A 21,321-nucleotide genomic window follows, 5' to 3' on the forward strand; every position below is an offset into this window, starting at 1 on the left:
ACTACATTTATGTCTGAAAGGGTTTATCTCGCCTTCATCTCAAGTACAGTTAATTTAATGTAATGCTTGGGGTATACAATTTTTTTTTTTTACTTTCATCATAAATTATATTATGAACACGAGACAAACGAGACATTTCAGTGTGTCCACTCTTGTTTTTGCATTTGAAGAAGATATGACAGAATCGAAGAACCATTTATATGAATTGAAAACCCAAAATATTCATTGATGGAAGATTTAAGCAAACAATTTAAGGTGAGCGATTCAGGCTCTTGAGAGCCTCTTGTTCAAGTTGGTCCTAATTGAGGTCTTGAATTAAACTTTGTTTGATTTTATTTAAAATTGAATAATGGGGTTCTATGATATGATGAATGTAAACATGTATTTTGGATGATGAACCATATGTAAATGTCCACATTCAAATTCAAATAATTCTTATATGATTTGCATATCTATAAATACTTGTACTCGATTGGTAAGTTAGAATTTTTCTCTTGGTTTATACTTTGATAAACCATGTTTCCAAAACAACTTTCGTAATCTATTCATGCGCGCAGGATCACGGAATTTTCAGCAAATTACGAAATTAAAAAACAAACGCATAACAGCTGGGTTTTTTCTAATGCGTTTATAATAATAAAAGAAATAAAATAAATGCACTAAAGCTTCGAAAATGTATAAAAGTTGAATTTGAATATAATTCCACGAAATTTCATGAATGATTTGGCGAATTTACGTCATGACAAAACACGACGTCACACATCCAGTGTGGGTTATTTGTCAATAATAGAGTTTGCTAGGAGAAAATAGGCAACATCCAGTGTCGGTTATATGTCAATAATAGAGTTACGCTAGGAGAATATTGGCAACATCCAATGTGGCTTATGTCAATAATAAATTTACGCTAGGAGAAAATTGGCAGCATCCAGTGTGGGTTATATGTCAATAAAAGAGTTACGCTAGGAGAAAAATGGCAGCATCCAGGGTGGGTTATATGTCAAAAATAGAGTTACGCTAGGAGAAAAATTGGCAACATCCAGTGTGGGTTATATGTCAATAATAGATTTACGCTAGGAGAAAATTGGCAGCTTCCAGGGTGGGTTATATGTCAATAAAAGAGTTACGCTAAGAGAAAATTGGCAGCATCCAGGGTGGGTTATATGTCAATAATAGAGTTACGCTAGGAGAAAAATTGGCAGCATCTAGTGTGGGTTATATGTCAATAATAGATTTACGCTAGGAGAAAATTGGCAAAAACCCAATAAAGGAACCAATAGACGTAAGAAGATGTGGTGTGAGTGCAAATGCGGCAACTCTCCACCAAAGGCACAAAAAATAAAGCATTATAAGACAAAGAACAGCATTCAACACGGAGCCTTGGCTCACACCGAACATCAAGCTTCAAAATGACTAATGGTAAACCATTTAAACACGAAAACCAACGGTCTAACATATATACAAAAAACGAAAATCTAGAATCGCTTATGAATCACATCAATATACAGTTCTAATTAATTGACCTGTGTTATATACAGTATTCAAGCTATGAATCGCCAAGAGTGAACCGTTATAAGTTAATAAAAATGAATCTATCAGAGATCTGACAATAACAAAAGATACTTCAAAATATTTTTTAAAAAACCAACATTACGACATGAATATCTACAACAGGTTTCCGGCATGTTACTGGCACATAAGCATGCGTCTAGGATACAAACATGTGTTTTGTTTTTTAATTCAATCCTCACCTGTTTCGATAAATTGGTTAAAAAGACGAGGCACATGCAATAACATACAGTAGTTACCAGTCATTTCCATTTTTTTCTATGTTACATTCCCTTTTCTAGGTTAAGGCATGTTGGGTTTAAAGGGATCGAACGGTTACAAGCATGGTTTATACCTACATATCCTTTTTTTCTTTACTTTTTCGAGTTCAGGAGCTGCAACATTAGTGGTTTTTCTCGTTTATATCATAACTTTAGTAAGGTCGGCATTTTTTCTCTTTTATGTCCTCTAACGACAAAGTCTGTCTGTCTGTCTGTCTGTTTGTCTGGTAAATTAGTTTTCCACACTCATGTTCTTCATGCTTGGAGATGTTCACCTCATATTTGGTTATTGATAAGAGGGTGGTAAAGGGTTATTTTCGTGCAATGTGATCGCCGTTTTTCATTTCACGTTCAACGTGTTTTTACTTTTTTATTTGACGTTCAGTCGTGCAAGACGGGTGCCTCGTTCAACGTGTTCTGCTTATTTAATTTTATGTGCATCGTGATTTTCAAAGTCTTATTTTGCGTGCTCGGTATTTTTCAAATAAAATTCAAACACTTGACAGGGATCGTCAAGAAATACTTTTTAAAAACCGTAAACCAACTATATCATAAATTTGTATACTAAATCGGGAATATCAAGTAAAACAAAGAGTTAATATATACAAGAAGACAGTGATTCAGTCACATAAAAGTATTTATTTTTCGTGCAACGTCCATTACAGAAATTATTACACGTTCAACGTGAAATAATGTCTTATTTCACGTTTTTTTCGTGCAAGTACCCCCCCTTTACCACCCTCTGACAAGTTACAGATCAAGTTCGAATGTTGTTCTGGTCTGATGATTTTATGCCGAGTTATGGTCCTTGAACTTAATATTCCGAACAGTTCTGCCCCTATCAGATTTTCTCTATCTATAAAAAGCAGTTTACAAGTAAATTTAAAAAAAAAAAAAACTTGCTTTCTATCTCTATGGTCTATTATAGTCATGTCTGCCATGATTTCTGGGTCATCGGACACATTGTTTAAACAATATATCCCTATAACGATACTGACTTAAGGTTAATGACCCCTTCTGTAGCAATTTTTGTACGAGCTTTTTAAACTTCAATTGTATTTTGGAATTTACAGGTTGGTTAGAACTTTTTTAAATAAACACTAGCACATCATAGAAAAACAAGCGGGTAATGTATGTTTCAAATTTTATAACAAAACTCTCTGTATTAAAGGCTGTGGATTTTCTATTAAAATCTAGGTTTATTTGCCACAAAGTACTCTTTTTTTCTATTAAATGTAATGAAACAGTAAATAATAATAAGATTCCCCTTGGTATATGTTCAAAATGGCCTATCTCTATTATTCATTATATCTGTAGTTTTGATACAATTGAAATTTGAAAAGTTCGTACAAAACTGGCTACAGAAGGGGTCATAAACCTTAACACAGATAAATAAAGAATGAGGCAGGGTTTGTGAGCGCTCAACCCTACACTACCAGGGACAAGACAATTATGGGTATATGTATGCATTTAGATTTATAGAGAACTTCAGGACAAAATTCCAAGGTCCCGATTAATCAAAGTTCAACGCTTTCGAAATTAAATGCTTTCCAACATTGTACTCTATTTGACCTTTTTAACGTTTTTGGATTCGAGCGTCACTGATCAGTCTTTTGTTGCCGAATCGCGTGTCTGGCGTATAAACAAAATTTAATCCTGGTATCTATGATGAGTTTATTTGGGAAAGATGCTTGAATAATACAAGTAATACATTTTGGCATATAGATTTGTTGACGACTGTCATTTACTAGATGTCAAGTGGCTTAGTATATGGAATAAAAGGGGTAAATGTCTGCATCAAACTGAGTCTATCTGTTCTTGATCTCATTTTTAGTTCGCCTGACTTTTCTCATCACTTGGCGTTTATCATCTTTTTATGTTAACTGTTAATATAATCTTCTCTGTAACTGCTTGGCCAAATTAAACCAAACCAAATATTTATTGGAATATGTAGTTAAAGTAATGTGTCCGATGAACCAGCCGGTCAATCAATGGCTATATATAGAACATTGAGGTAATATGCAAGTACTTTTGTTATTTTCTTGAAAACCACTTTGAAATAGAGAAAATCTGACGGCAGCAGAAATGTTGAGAATGTTGAGCTCTACCTTTTGTTCATTTATAACAAACTTTAAGACGACTCTCTTGTAGGAGTTATTGCCCTTTACCAACGAATTTTACCATTTTAAAAACTATTATTACATGCATAGATAGAGACAAACTTTAAGCAGCAAAAGAAGATCTACAAATAAGTAACATGGTCGAAATCGTTGAAGAGATGTGGTATTGTTTCTAATGATACAACTAACGACCAAAGACAAAATGACGAGAATGAAACCAGCCAGAGGAGACTAATTTTAACAATTATGCGCCCTTTTTTATATCAGTTATTACCACTACGGCTAAATATCAGACTTGATAGCATAGGTTATAAACTATAATTATCTCAGTAGTCAGTTCTTCAGAACCGATATGATCTATTAGGGGAAAAAATTAAATGCTCCGGTGGTAAGTTATGAATTTGTTTTTAAAAGATATTTAGAAAATTGGGTGATCTCGGTTTTTTTTATATAGAAAAAGACTGTTGGTTTTCCTTTTAAATCCTTTAAAACTAGTAGTTTTGGGACCTGTATAGCCTGATGTTCGGTGTGAGCTAAGGTTCTTTGTTGAGGGCCGTTCATTGACTTATAATGGTTTACCTTTTACAACACAAAATGAGACAAATGTGCAACATCGATCAAATTTATTGATTTAGTATTTGAAAAAAATTAACTTCTCTTCAGCGTGCTGCGATAAGACTAACCTAAAATAAGAAAAAAATATAAAATGCAATACACTTGACTTTTTATTAAGAAGTTGATGAGCAATATTTCGGAGTTTTTCAAAAGTACGGACCAAAACTAATTGCGCAATATTTCGTTAGTCGTAAATATTGAATATTTTTTGTTCAAAACACTAGATTGATCAAGATGATGAATCCTGACAACAACTTTTGTTGAACAATGGTATTCCGAAACTTTCAACATTTCCTTTTTCCACTAGTAGAAACAGTCGTGTTTCAGAAAAACGTTTCAAAACGACTTTTATTCTCATTATAAACGCAAAATTCAGTGATATATTATCAAAGATGTCAAAATATGACACAGATATTCTATTGTTTGGGTCTCTGATATTTAACCACACTTAACGTATTCAATACATTGTTTAATTCCAGTTTTGATCCGAATGTTTTAAAGCCGACATTTATACCAAACTTAATAAAGCCAGGTCTACATTCTATAAGTTGATAATACTCCTGTTCAACTTGACATCGTTAAGTAAAGCTTTTTCGATGCCACCAAAAGTAATAAAAGGTTTAATACGAAACTTGTGATATTTGTCTTGCAAAACGTGGTGACCGTATTAATATAGAAAAAGGAGATTGGATATGATTGTTAAATGAAGTTGATGTAAGTAATTGTAGTTAATTGTACAGCAATCAACACTTAGAAAACCCAGTACCGTATAATCGACTTTACTATGACCAGTCATACAAAATATAAAACAATGTACAACGAGAAAACTAACGGTCAAATGTATAACAAAAGTGTAAAACAAGCAAACATGACAGACTTGGACCAATGATAACTACTGAACTACAGGCTTCTGACTTGGGACAGATACAGATATAATGTGGTGGGGTTAACTTGCATGTAATCGCTCAAACTTTACCAAAGCTAAGATATTTATGTAACAGCATAACACAAGAACAAATTGTAAATATCAGTTGTATTTTGCTTACCTCAAATGATTGGTACCAGACATACAAATCAACTAGCATAAAAACAATACATACAAAGTACAGAAATTATAGCACTGACACCTAGTTAATAGCGTATTATACCTAGTTTTGACGTAAAACGTTTCGAATGCGAATTAAACTAATTCGAATTAGTTAATGCGAATTGAATTCGAATAACGTGTTTCTTAGTCTTGTACTTTTATAATAACAATGATATGCCCCGCTGCAGCGAAGGAGGACATTAAGCGTTACCCTTACGTCGGAACGTCCGAAAATTGATTTCTGTTTTATAACTTTAGTCTGCCTGAACCAAATTTTATGAAAATTATAAACAATACTTATTACCATTAAAACAATTAAATTTTTGAATGGCGCCACGGTAACTGTTCTAGATTCATGTCCCTATACAAATGGAAAACATGCTGAATTTTTCGTTTCCGTTCTCTAACTCACATTTGCCTCAACCAAATCTTATCTATGCATCATCTGTGTCCCAGGGACACATTCTTCATTTATTTAATTATGAACAATGTGTAGTTTTTACATATCTATGTAGTCTTTAAAGCAGAAATGATACAACAATAGTTAAGTTATACCTTTTAAAGCAGTTCTTTCATTCTCAAAATCTTATCACTAACCAGACAATACTAGATTCCAAAAACACCTTAACTTATCATAAATGATGGATTAATTTAATTGCAGTTTAAAATGCGCATACCTGTAATGGTTGCTATGTAATTAGCATTGAAACCTGGCCACTCAAATCCATAGTCAGATATGAAACGAACTAACATCTTATTTGCCGTCGATTGCGCTGTTGTTCCGTCAAGCGGTCCTCCGGTTTGATGAAGCAATAAAGGATCGTTTACACTTTCTCCGTCATATACCTTCGATTTGTTATAAATGTAATAAATATAAGAAACAATAGAAATAGCTAACATTCTCTATGCAACCGACATTTCATCTAATCTACTAATAGCAACCGTTAAAAGTAGTAAAAATATATTTTAAATCGAACTTGTGAATTAACGGCATGATTACAAAAGTAGAAAGTCTAAAAAAAGGAAAGATACCAGAGGGACAGTCAAATACAGGGATATAACATAAATAAGGCCAGCAACACGAACCCCACCAAAATCTGGGGATGAAATTAGGTGCTCTGGAAGGGTTATCAGATCCTGCTCTGAGTTTTCTTGTTCTTGTCCGGGATTTTAATTATGGTTGACTATATATTTTCTTTGCATTTCGTCTTTTAGGAATTTAAATTTTGTTGGTATAATGACATGCAGTCTTAAACATGTCGAGCAAGATTATCGTACTGCACTCAGAATCCAACCAATTAAAATAATAGATTTTTTTTTGGTACTGAATAAAGTTATAAGATTGAGAGTTCAGATCTCTGGCAGTATTTATTGTATCTAATCAACATCCCCTTTCATTCATTTCTAATTTCTTTCACAAATAAGAGTAACTGTAGTACAATCACAAGCAATGCGTGTGTTTTAAAACATAGAATGCAATTTGACCCATACATTTTTTTGAGGTAAAATCAAATCTAATATATCGAAAATATTCTAAATACATACATCTACAAAATCAAAGTCTGCTACTTCCAGCAAAAACGTTGTGAAGGTAAGCATAATGGTATAACCCACAGGAACGCTAATGCTATAAAAGCAGTCTTGATTAATGGTATAGTTGCATGGATAGTTTGTTGATGAAAAACTTCCAATAAGTTCTGTGAAATTTCCCCCACATACTCCTGTTAAATATAAAATAATAACACACTTATGTGTCGAAATTTAATTAAGTATGTACGAGGTAACCATTCTGATTTTGGAACATCTGTTCTTTAATTTTTAGAACATTTAGTTGTTTTTCAGCCTCTGTGTGGGTTTGGGTGTGTGTGCGTGTGTGTGTATAACTTGTTGTTAACTCCTGTTTGTAGTAGGCAACATATTTTATCAACTCTTAGGTATAATTGTCGGGCACCCCTGACCATAAGGTCATATTGCGGGGACTCCCTTGAATTTAGCGACAAGTGTCTTCCTCAAAACCGTCAAACCACGAAATGGAAACTATGTATATGCATGCATCTGGTTTCCGTTTTCGCGTTTCAGCATTTAAGAGTAAAAAATCACTCGAAGAGTAACAGCGCTAGAAGTGTTGAGAAACAGCAACTACTTGGCTAACTATGCCATTGAGGCAATAGTCATTTATAAGTTTCTTCTAATAAATACGCAGCAGCTGTAATGCCAAGTGCTAGAAAAAAACCACTTTCTACTAATCTTCTTAAAAAATATATCACTGATTTCGTTCTACTTTTAATAGAATATGAGTTCTTCGAAACAAATTAAGATTGATCGATATATCACTAAGACAAAGTAAAACAATCATTATCAGACCTAAATCCTGCACAATACACTAAACTTGTGTCTACTTGCTCTGTGAAGGAAAGGATACAGTTTATTATAGCTAAGTGTTGATTTTAATTTACCAAGAAGCCTAAAATTGGAAAAACATGTCAGAAAATTGAGAAATTAAACTACTGCTAGCATTCCCTAGCAAAAAGTAAAAAATAACTTTAAATGATCAAATAATATTACTTGTTTAAAATATGTTTCGTGACTTATTTGTTTGTTATACATCTTTTTTCAATGATATAATGACTTACCAGTACAAGGCTTACAACATTTCAAATTATCACAACAAGATCCAGCTCTCTCTTCTCCTTTAATTACCCCATCACATTTTGTTTCACAATTACAATCTGTGTCATCTGTTAAAATAAAATGCAGGTCTTATATTTATATTATTAACTATAAAAAAGAAAAGTAGCATGAGACATCAACCATTAATCCGGAAAAAAATAAACCGTTCTTTACCGGATCCCGAACATTTATTTTCAGTCCCGAATAAGGAAAATCCCGATTTCCAATAAAAATAACGGCCTAATGTTGAATTACCAAAAAAGCAAAAACCTTATCTCGACGTCCCGAAAACATTACCCGGCTTCTTAACAAATTCCAAGTGCTAACAACATTCACATATATATTTCTTATCATTCGTTTCTCTGTTGTTCTGCATTATCTCTTGTACTATGATAGCATGTAATGTTTAAACATTATTCTTTGAATGAACCAGTAAGGTTTCATGGTGTTACTTATTAATATTTTGAAGGTTACTTGTTACATAACTATACTTCAACTGTTGTAGAATGTTCTGTTTCTGTTTTACTGTTCTATTGTGAGGTTTGTATTTGTATTTTAGTCGTTTGTTTGTTTGTTTTTGCCACGGCCATATCAGTTTGTTTTTGCCATGGCAGTATCAGTTTTTTTTCGACTGATGAGTTTGAGTATTCCTTTTGAATCTTTCGGCTATATTGTAGGAGACAATTTTAGATCTAACTTACCCGTATACATTTTTTACAATATTTAACAAATAAACAAATAAAGCAGTGTCTGTAGCGTTTTCGTTTTCTCCACACGAAGCTTGACATGTCCCATTACGAGATGTGCATTGAAGTGTATCTAGACATATTTGATAACAATGAGTATGTTTCAAAATATATATAAAGTTAAATTTGATATAAAAATGCTTAAAATTGGCTCTGTCATATGGAAATGCAGCATGTTTTTACTGATTGGAGTGCGGATAGAAATCTTTAGAAAGTTAACAAAAAAAATCATAAAATAGTAATGCAAGGGTTTCAAATATCGTTTTTAAAAAAAAAGTGCTTGACGTCAAAGTATCCAGTACCTTGTATGTTCAATTAAACCTGGTAAACATGAATAGCAATTATGTAGACAATAACTGTTTAGTGTCTTTAAATATCAGCTGACTTTGTACGAGACAAAGTAACAGGTGTAATAAAAGCTTCGATGAGCTATTACTCCTGTTTCGAGCCAAATGCAGCTGATATTTATCTAAATTGGTGGATCTCATTGTGTAGTTATTTAGTAAATCCAATATCACTCAGAAGAGGCAAGAATTTTCATCAGATCTAAATCTGTACAACACCCTTCACTCGTTTTACTGGATCTGTGAAGGAAAGGATACATGTTGTTTTACCTAGATGTTGTTTCCCCATTAATCAAGAATCTAAAATTGGAATAAAATGTCGAAAATTGAAAAAAAATCGATTCCTTTGCAAACAAACAAAATAAAAAAATAACCACAGATATTCATGTTAAAATATTTTTTTTTCTTGTTATAAATTTTACTGTTTCAATGATATAATGACTTACCAGCACAAGGCTTACAACATTTCAAATTATCACAACAGGATCCATCTATATCTTCTCTTTCAATTGTCCCGTCACACTCTGTTTTACAGTTACAGTCTTTGTCATCTGTTAAAACAAATCTGACATACAATGCAGGTCTTATATATATATATCATGTATATAAAACAAACTACAAATACGTGCTTGACGTCAATTATCTGGTAGGTTTAATTATACCTGGTATACATGCATAGCAATAATTTGATAGACCTAGACTGTTTAGTGTCTTAAAATATCAGCTGTATTCCGATCTTAATCAAGTCCAATACACTTCACTCGTGGTACTTGGTAAATGAAAGCAAGGATACATGTTGTTCTCCCTAGAAGTTGTTTCCTATTAACCAAGAATCTAAAATCTAAAACTAATATTCCTTTGCAAAAAGTAAAAATAACCGTAGATATTCAATATTAGTGTACATGTTGAAAACATTTTTGATGTTTTTATTTTGTTTTAAAGTTTAGTATTTTCAATGATATAATGACTCACCGGTACAAGGCTTACAACATTTCGAATTATCACAACAAGATCCATTTATATCTTCTCTTTCAATTGTCCCGTCACATTCTGTTTTACAGTTACAGTTTTTGTCATCTGTTAAAACAAATCTGACATACAATACAGGTCTTCTTCAATCCCGCTGCAAATGTTTGCACCTGTCCTGATGCACAGTAGTTGCCGTTTGTTTATGTAATTTATACGTGTTTTTCGTTTCTCGTTTTTTTTTTAAATTTTATATAGATTAGACCGTTGGTTTTCCCGTTTGAATTGTTTTACACTGGTAATTTTGGGGCCCTTTATAGCTTGTTGTTCGGTGTGAGCCAAGACTCCGTGTTGAAGGCCGTACATTGACCTATTATGGTTTACTTTTAAAAAATTGTTATTTGGATGTAGAGTTGTCTCATTGGCACTCACACCACATCTTCCTATATCTACTTATAAATATCATGTATATATTACAAAACTGTTAAAGAGAAAAGTAGGATGGGAAAATAGAGTTCTTCACCCTCAATCTTTACCAGATCCTGATCTTTAATTCTTCAGTACCAGTAAGAGTTAATTTCGAATTACCGTGATAAAAAAGCCCAATTTTGAGTTTTTGCAAAAATAAAAGCCTAATACCGACGTTTTAAAAAAGGATTCTTCTGCTCCTCAATTAATACAAAGTGCACTCAGACATACACTTTGTTTTGGATACAACTGTGGTATATTTCGCCTGTATTTCAGAAGACAATTTTAGATTCAACTTTAGATCCGTATACATTTTACAACATTTAACCAATACACGATATTATATCTTAGATCCTACATACTAGTACACTGTGGCATTTCACAACATTTTAATCCATTACAGCAAGCAGTATCTGTAGCAATTTCGTTTTCTCCACACGAAGCTTGACATTTCCCATTACGAGATGTGCATTCAAGTGTATCTAAATATATTCAATTACAATTAACTTCAGAATAATGACTACTAGTTTGTCTCGCTTATCTGTTAAAGTCACAAGAAACGAGTGAGTGATGAAAAAAATGTTTATCCAATTCTTGAACCAATGCATGTACATATCATAAACTAAGTCCTCTGTGCACGATTTTCTCATTTTATTTCGCAAATATATCGTATAATCGTCAATTTTTGTTCTCTCTGTCTGTTATGATTTAACAAATATGGCTGCTCATTAAATGCCGTGTTTTGAAGCCGAAGTTTACCGATTGTCACCTTATAGTAAACAAATAACAAAAAGCATGGGTATTGAGCACGTGTTTAACATGTTTAATCAGATATTTGTTTATTCTAATGACAGATCCATGCGTATTGCGATCACCGGATTTTTACGAGGAGGGTTACGCTTAGGTCACTATGCATACGGAAAATATGTCGGCGAATTGCTTCCTGGAAGAGAGCAATTAAAAATAAGTAAACTTCTTCTAAATGTGGACAAATTAAAGAATTTTTCTCAGAAAAAAGTATATGTACATAACTGTATAATGAAAACTATCCATTTAGTTATAAAAAAACATATGCATAATTTTTTTTTAATTTGAGGTTTCTTTAATACTCCAGTCCCACTAGGCCACGATCGCACTACGATCTGTGAAAAAAATGCAAATTTTAATGATCGTAGTGCGATCGTGTAGATCGCAGTAAGGTCGTATCAAGATCGTGAAGAGCGTGGCCAACTTTGAACATGTTGAAAACAATAGTGGTGCGGTCGTGGCGAAATCAGGTCGTAGTAGAAGCGTAGTGAGAGCGCACTAAGATCGTAGTAAGATCGCAAAGGTCGCTGTAAAATCGTAGCGAGAGCGTAGCGAAAGCGTGATTCTATTCGGAGATACTGCGCTACGATCGCACAGCGACGTTATCCCGACCTCACTACGACCATCACGTTCTCACTGCGACCCAACTACGCTTCCACTACGACTATACCACGTTGTTCACGACCATTGTACGATTCTAGCACGCCCTTGCCGTCCCCATCACGCTCTTCTTACGACCTGACTACGTTCACACTACGACCATCATTCTCATTGTTATTTTCACATTAAATATATAAAAAAGCTCCCTAGATTTTGTTTGTTTGAATGTAATTATCCATTTGCTCTAACGGCTCAACCATGCTTCTCGTTTTTATATAGATTAGACCGTTGGTTTTCCCGTTGAAATGGTTTAACACTAGTAATATGTTGGGTCCTTTATAACGTGATGATTGATGTGAGCTAAGGCTCCGTGTTGAAGGCCGTACCTTGGCCTATAATGGTTTACTTTTATAAATTGTTTCTTGGATGGAGAGTTGTCTCATTGGCACTCATACCACATCTTCCTATATATATATATATTGATACATCTATGTCATCTCTGCTATCGTTCACAAAATATCGCCATTGAGCTTTATGGACAGCAATAGGTTGTAATTTAGGCTGTATTGGTCGGTCCGACATCTCTGCTAGATTAGGACTCGTTTCTTTGCTCCCTCTGCCTCTACATCAACTCCTACCACCATGCCCACGTGTTCTGGTAGATTTTGGTGGCATGACTGTATTGTTTCCGAGAAATCTACGATTTAATCAGAAATAGAAGGAATTGAACTGTATTGATATGGAACACGATGTTGATGTTTTTGCTGAGAACGTATTAAGATCGCGCTATGTACGTAGTATAAACGTGGTAAGAACGTGTTATAATCGCAGTAAGATCGTGTTGCAATCGGATAACTCGTGGTATGGTCGTAGTGAGAACGTGAAGAGCGTAGAAAGATCTTGATAAGCGTAGTGAGGTCGCAGAATAAGCGCGGTGAGAACGTGATATAATCGTAGCGGGATCTTTGTAGAAGCGTAGAGAGGACGTAGTAGCATCGTGAAAGCAACGAAAATTTACATTTTCATGCCGCTCATACCGCGACCTCACCACGATGTAAATTTATTTTAGATCGCGGTGAACGTGGTGCGATCGTGGTCTAGTGGGAGTGGGGCTTAAACTAAGTTTCATGTTACGAAATAAATATAGATTGACAGTCTTGACCTTTTTAACATGTTTAATGCGACTACACTTTGTTTTTAAATTTTGATAGATCAACAAATTGATATAACAATTATGTAATCAATAACAGATAATTTTTATAAACTCTTTATGTCGCATTTACTAATGTATTCAGAAACTCAAAAAGTGTGTAAGAAACAAATATAAGTTAAACATGACATAGAACACTAACCAGTACAAGGCAGACAACACACTTTACTATGACAACAAACCCCGTTGGCATCCTTCCGTTCATTGTCAATATCACAATGGGTTTTACAGGTGCAGCCTAAAAATAGATATTTTAAAATTTGTAATGTAAACACAATCTTTGTTATGTTTATTGAATATCCCTATTTTCAAAACGGTTTGGCAATCATTTGTCCAATTACGAATCATTTATCAGATAGTGTGTTCTGTTTCATTGAAACGGTATATATTCCAAAAGGATAGCTCTAGAAAAATTCAAAGACACCTGCTTTCACCCTAATTACCTTGTTAATGTTCTATTTAAAATCCTATCATGAGAATTAATTTGGTATCCATTTGAATTATGTCATTGTTTCCACGTTTCCCAAATGAATAGAAAGGAACAAACCTTGTTTTGTTTTTAGAAAATATCATTTGAAAGTCTACATGTTCTATTTCAAAAATCTATCAAAAGCTAATGTACATGATTTTTCAGTGATGCACATGTCTTGAATTTTAGTTGTTGTACTTTAATGTTTGTACATGTTTATTTATTCATTGAATTTGTGAGAAAAAAAAATGTTTTTTTGTAAATTCCATAGCAGAATCAGTAATTTTGTAAAATCCCTAGCAGATTCAGTGATTTTGTAAAATTCCTAGCAGATTCAATGATTTTGTAATATCCCTTGTTTTGACTAGGGATTTTACAAAATCCCTGAAAAAATTCAGATGTTTTTTACAGATCTCCTGATTAAATTCAGTTGATGTTAAAAGGTGTGCTTGACAATAAATTGTTAAATAACATTATTCATGGTTTTAAACTTTTTCAAGTTTGTATGCGTTATAAATAGTAACCTTATAATAAATTATGTTTATGTCTTAGACTATTTCACAGCTAATTACTTCTTTATCGGCATGACAAAATACATATAGGTACATTTAGTTAAAGATCCACTATAGCTACAAGATATAAAAAAATAATCTAAAAAACGATTCTAGTTTTGTTCAATCATTCATGAAAGTCAAATAGTGAAATGATAATTCGCTTTTAGCAGCCAGTATGGTTCAATTTTGTCAAACATGCTAAGAAACATTAGTGATGAATTATTTACTTGCATGTGAATATTTCGACTTCAGTGAATCTGTATTCATGTGAACTTCAATGTAACCCCTTAGGTAGACATGGATAATGCATGCATTGTGCGTGATTAGTTATTTGATGGAAAAGAAAAATCAACATTGAAAGTGAGACAAAGGTAAATCATTTGATTGACCTAATCGATCAACAAAAAACACACTTGAATACAGGTCAAAACGATGATTAACATATATCTTTAATATATAATAGGAATTTGAACCACCCTTAAAAAATTCAGTTGCGCGAGTTTGCTATCTATTCATTTATATATTTTTATGTTTTTATCACTTATATGACTATCGGAGGTCTTCGGAGTTCAACTCGATAGTTAATTGTATTGCGTCTAGACTAAAATACACACGAATCGATGCTACATATTGCCGAGCCCATAACCTGTAAATTGTTTATTTTAAACTTCTTATAATTTGGATAAATGTTTTACATTGTTATAAATAAAACATGACAATTTGAGTCAAATCGATGAACATGAATTTGACAGCTAGGGCAACTTTAAGTACAATTAATTTATAAATATCTAATAACAGAACATGTTTTTAATGTTTGCGCATATATCATGTATATGAATTATAATACTGCACCTGTATCCTTTGCCCCATCCACACTATCATTTTCTATGTTCAGTGGACCGTGAAAATGGGGGGGGATCTCTAATTTGGCAGTACAATTAGAAAGATCATATCATAAAGAACATGTATGCTAAGTTTCAAGTTGATTGGACTTCAACTTCATCAAAAACTTCCTCGACCAAAAACTTAACCTGAAGCAGAACAGACGGGCATAAAAAAGATGACTTTAGTTCCATAATATTTCGCTTCTTACAGGGGTAAATTCGGTAAAAAAATCTCCCATTGACTTTAATGCTAATCTATGTGTGGAAATAAATTTACACCTGATTTACCTTTAGAAATTAAAAACTTTCATATATCATTCATGAAAGTACAAATGTAGTCATATCTTTGTAACAATAAAAACATAGGGTCATGCGGCATTTTTGGGCATTCACATGGCCTTGTTTACAAACAATGTCGATTCGCACTGTATTCCTATACTGACTCCCATTACTTTTCAACCCTGTAGGGAAAAAAATTAGTACATTCAGCATTTTTTTTTTTTTTTTTCAACTCTAGTTTTGATCCATCTACCAAAAAATATTTATTACAAACATTATCTACCAATCAGAAGAGCACATGACTTCACTTTTAGACAGAAAGCTCTCCCTTAAATGGGCGGTCCCTGATGACGTATATTTATTTACTGAATTTACCCCTACAAGCATGTCCTTAATTAATTTTCAAGAAAGTGTAAAACCAGAAACAATGAAAAAAAGACACTTTTATTTGTTACGTCACTTTTCTCTTTGTGCTGAATTCTTAATCGTTGAATTGAAAGCGTTTGAGTACCGTGTTGCTTGGAATAGATCAATAGAACTTAAATATGACACAGTGTAGTTAACTTAAATGTCTTGCACTACAATTTAAAATCAATAGTGAGAAATCCTCAGAACTAAATTTTAGGAAGAAAAAGACTTCAATCATTCCACTGTGATTAACTATACTCTGCATTCAATGTTTTATTTAATGTGATGTCTCTAGTATTGTTTATTTTGATTACAAATATGAATATTTTGAGATATGGGGCATAACATTGAATAAGTGAAAAAGAAATAGGGGGAGTTGGCCCCTTTAACCATTAATGGTGCTACATTAACCAATGCCAATTACAACTTATATATATAAAAAAATTGTGAAATCTAAAACCAGTTTGTTCTGATGACAGTGGTTTAGCAGCATAACATTAAAACGAACTGTAATTGGCTCAACTCAAAATATTGCTTAAATGCACAAAAACAACTGATATAAAGCCATAGACGTAAAGCAATGAAACAAGAACATAATTAAGATTCAAATGAACATTTCAAAAAAAAAAAGATGTGGTATGAGTGCCAATGATACAACTCTCCATCCAAGTCACAATTTGTAAAAGAATACCATTATAGGTCAAAGTATGGTCATAAATGTGGAGCCTTTGTTCACACTGAACAACAACCTGTAAAGGGCCCCAGAATAATTAGTGTTAAGCAATTCAAACAGGAAAACCAACGGTCTAATCTATAGAAAAACGTGAAACGAGAACCGCTCCTGAACCAAAACAACAAACAACAACGACTGGACATCAGGTTCCTCTAATGCAACGGGTATACACGTTTTAACAGATACGAACCTTCACATTAACCTGTAACTATGGTGTTACTTCACAACATATAAAAACACACTATAAAATATCAATTTAAATGGCTCAACTCAACCAAAAGACATATTATTATCAAAAACAAGAAAAAATACACAGAACGAAAAAATTTGAACATGACACAATGAAAATACAAGATCGATAAACATGATAAAATAAGTTTCGTCATTGTTATTTTTTTCTCCTTTTCTCTTTTATATTATGATTATTTATATGTCAAACACCTTGGTGTTCATGATCATCAAGAAGACAATACTGATTGTAGTGTGTCTTTTGATGTATTTTTTTCTAATTCAGAATGTTATAAATTTTTTGTACGCTAATCTGTCTAATGATTATGAATGTATATGGAAAATATATGCAAACTACTTATTTGAGTATAATTAAAATGGAAAGGAGTTAGAATTGCCAGAATTTTGGAAATAAAAGGTCTCTATAGGGGTTCAATATAACGCAGGGGGTCAAAATACCATGGCTAAGTAAAATTTTCAAAATATCTTTCCAGCAAGTTTAATACATACAAACTAATTTTTGGTGTATTCTAACTACATAAAAGAGTGAGAATTACCAGAATTTTGTAAAATTACAGTTTTAGAGCAGGGGGTTCAATATATCATGGTAGGGGGTCAAGATACCATGGCAAAGTAAAATTTTCAATATATCTTTTCCGGCAAGTTTAATACATACAAACTACCTAATGGTGAATTCTAACTACATAAAAGAGTATGAATTGCCAGAATTTTTGAAATTTAAGGTCTAGAGCAAGGGGTTCAATATACCATGGTAGGGGGTCAAAATACCATGGCAAAGTAAAATTTTCAATATATCTTTTCCACCAAGTTAAATACATACAAACTACTTATTGGTGTATTCTAACTACATAAAAGAGTAAGAATTGCCAGCATTAAAAAAATTTAGGAACTTTTCAATTTTATTCCCCGCCATTAAAAAAATCGAAAAAAATCGTTAAGTTTCATTTCATGGTCTGATATGCTAGGTGAAGGTTTGGATGTTTTGACAAGTGATGGCTTTGTGGTAAGTACTATTTCAAGGAGGCTGTCTTCTCTTGTTGGTTGTTCATATATTTGAGCGAGTTGGAAGGATGCAGTTATTTCGGGTATCTATGATGAGTTTATTTACACCACTGGTCGAATAGATGACCTTAGCTGTATTTGGCAAAACTTTTAGGAATTTGCGACCTCAATACTCTTCAACTTAATACTTTATTTTACCTTTTAAACTTTTTTGGATTTGAGCGTCACTGATAAACGAAACGCGCGTCTGGCGTAAATAATCCATTTACATCGCTCCCTCCAATAAAAAAAACCATGGAAAGATCCTTGGAGAACAAATTGCAAAATTGTTTTCTTTAAAAATGAATGAAAATGTCTAGTAGATGGACTAATTTATGCACTGAACTCTTATATAGTGGAATGGTTGAACAAAAAAATAATGAAAACAAAATGAATGTTTTGAAATGAAACAATAACAAAGAAAACAAAAAAAGTTTGCTACAACGAATATTTTATGAATAAAAATTAAAACCATAGTATAGTTGTTTCTAGTATGATAATTCTTTAGTAAAATAACGATTTGTCTATTAAGCAGTTTTTCATAAATTTTTTTTAATAGGATAGACAAATATCAAATAGAAAAATTACAAAAAAACTGAACTACGAGAAGTCATTGATACATCATTTTGCTTTAAAATATCAGCTGGGTTATAATTTTAAAAAGTGAATGGAGGACTATTGCTTGTCATTTTTTTTTATTTTCATGTGTATTTTGCTAATCAATTTATGCAATTTGTAAATCTCTAATCTACTGACTGAGGGTCAATTTAAATATATCACACTACGCATATCAATAAATTTTTAACAGAAACCACACACAGAAAGATCTTTCTCAATATTTGAAAAACATTATGAATTCACCATATTTTTTCAAATTCCACAATTTGAAAAAAGTAAAATCACAAAAATACTGAACTCAGAGGAAAATCCAATCGGAAAGTACATAATCACATGGCAAAATCAAATGACAAAACACATCAAAAACGAATGGACAAGAACTGTCATATTCCTGACTTGGTACAGGCATTTTCAAATGTAGAACATGTTGGATTAAACCTGGTTTTATTGCGCTAAACCTCTCCCTTTGATGACAGTCTTATCAAATTCCGTTATTTTTACAATGATGCGTGAACTAAACAGGCATAATAAATAAAATAGTCAAAACATGGGTTTTATCCTTATATTTCAATTTTGATTGACATCCTGTAACAAACAGAGTTTTCTTTAAACATTCAGATTTCTTTTCAATTATTTGTGACGAACAAACAGACGGATGGACAAAATGAAAACTATAATGCTCTCGAACCATCGATGCAGACCCAGCCTTAGAATAAAGTTTAACTTAACCATGTTAACTTACCTTCGACAATTTGACAACTCAACAAAAAAGCAAACACAACCAATAACACAGCATTGAGTTTCATCATGGAGTTTGTATGTGAATACGTATACATTTAAAGTAAAACTGAACACTTAACTGCAAGCATACGCAACGAATTATAATATACATGTAGCAGATGTTGTAACCACGAAGGAATTATAATATACATGTAGCAGATGTTGCAACCACGAAGGCAGACTAACAGGAAGTAAATTAACATTTGAAATACAACCTTAGGTGAAGGTTTGGATGTTTTGACAAGTGATGGCTTTGTGGTAAGTACTATTTCAAGGAGGCTGTCTTCTCTTGTTGGTTGTTCATATATTTGAGCGAGTTGGAAGGATGCAGTTATTTCGGGTATCTATGATGAGTTTATTTACACCACTGGTCGAATAGATAACCTTAGCTGTATTTGGCAAAACTTTTAGGAATTTGCGACCTCAATACTCTTCAACTTAATACTTTATTTGGCCTTTTAAACTTTTTTAGATTTGAGCGTCACTGATAAACGAAACGCGCGTCTGGTGTAAATAATCCATTTAAATCGCTCCCTCCGATAAAAAAAACCATGGAAAGATCCTTGGAGAACAAATTGCAAAATTGTTTTCTTTAAAAATGAATGAAAATGTCTAGTAGATGGACTAATTTATGCAACGAATACAACGAATATTTTATGAATAAAAATTAAAACCATAGTATAGTTGTTTCTAGTATGATAATTCTTTAGTAAAATAACGATTTGTCTATTAAGCAGTTTTTCATAATTTTTTTTTAATAGGATAGACAAATATCAAATAGAAAAATTACAAAAAAACTGAACTACGAGAAGTCATTGCTACATCATTTTGCTTTAAAATATCAGCTGGGTTATAATTTTAAAAAGTGAATGGAGGACTATTGCTTGTCATTTTTTTTTAATTTTCATGTGTATTTTGCTAATCAATTTATGCAATTTGTAAATCTCTAATCTACTGACTGAGGGTCAATTTAAATATATCACACTACGCATATCAATAAATTTTTGACAGAAACCACACACAGAAAGATCTTTCTCAATATTTGAAAAACGTTATGAATTCAGCATATTTTTTCAAATTCTACAATTTGAAAAAAGTAAAATCACAAAAATACTGAACTCAGAGGAAAATCCAATCGGAAAGTACATAATCACATGGCAAAATCAAATGACAAAACACATCAAAAACGAATGGACAAGAACTGTCATATTCCTGACTTGGTACAGGCATTTTCAAATGTAGAACATGTTGGATTAAACCTGGTTTTATTGCGCTAAACCTCTCCCTTTGATGACAGTCTTATCAAATTCCGTTATTTTACAATGATGCGTGAACTAAACAGGCATAATAAATAAAATAGTCAAAACATGGGTTTTATCCTTATATTTCAATTTTGATTGACATCCTGTAACAAACAGAGTTTTCTTTAAACATTCAGATTTCTTTTCAATTATTTGTGACGAACAAACAGACGGATGGACAAAATGAAAACTATAATGCTCTCGAACCATCGATGCAGACCCAGCCTTAGAATAAAGTTTAACTTAACCATGTTAACTTACCTTCGACAATTTGACAACTCAACAAAAAAGCAAACACAACCAATAACACAGCATTGAGTTTCATCATGGAGTTTGTATGTGAATACGTATACATTTAAAGTAAAACTGAACACTTAACTGCAAGCATACGCAACGAATTATAATATACATGTAGCAGATGTTGTAACCACGAAGGAATTATAATATACATGTAGCAGATGTTGTAACCACGAAGGCAGACTAACAGGAAGTAAATTAACATTTGAAATACAACCTACAGTGAACTTTTCTCCCGTGAAGAGTACT

At 32.6% G+C, this 21,321-nt stretch overlaps 1 protein-coding gene across 1 annotated transcript; it reads right to left on the reverse strand.

Annotated features, from left to right (window-relative positions):
• Positions 1–4,552: 4,552 nt before the first annotated feature.
• Positions 4,553–19,576, reverse strand: LOC139501246 (uncharacterized). Its single transcript, XM_071290266.1, has 9 exons — positions 19,437–19,576; positions 13,602–13,697; positions 11,205–11,324; positions 10,381–10,485; positions 9,855–9,959; positions 8,282–8,386; positions 7,194–7,369; positions 6,326–6,494; positions 4,553–4,629 (listed from the first exon to the last, which is right to left on the reverse strand). Exons 1-9 carry the CDS (start codon positions 19,528–19,530, stop codon positions 4,625–4,627), a joined length of 975 nt encoding a protein of 324 aa, XP_071146367.1. The 5' UTR covers positions 19,531–19,576; the 3' UTR covers positions 4,553–4,624.
• Positions 19,577–21,321: the final 1,745 nt, after the last annotated feature.

This window comes from Mytilus edulis, chromosome 13 (assembly GCF_963676685.1).
Source record: "Mytilus edulis chromosome 13, xbMytEdul2.2, whole genome shotgun sequence".
NCBI lineage: Eukaryota > Metazoa > Mollusca > Bivalvia > Mytilida > Mytilidae > Mytilus > Mytilus edulis.

What these genes read in the sequence shown, in the direction of transcription:
- LOC139501246 (XM_071290266.1), bottom strand. Translation starts at nt 19,530, where the DNA reads ATGTATACGTATTCACATACAAACTCCATGATGAAACTCAATGCTGTG. An exon ending in GAGTTGTCAAATTGTCGAAG is followed by an intron (nt 13,698 to 19,436) that starts GTAAGTTAACAT and finishes ATCTATTTTTAG; the next exon opens with GCTGCACCTGTAAAACCCAT. An exon ending in CAGACTTTGATTTTGTAGAT is followed by an intron (nt 6,495 to 7,193) that starts GTATGTATTTAG and finishes AACAAATCGAAG; the next exon opens with GTATATGACGGAGAAAGTGT.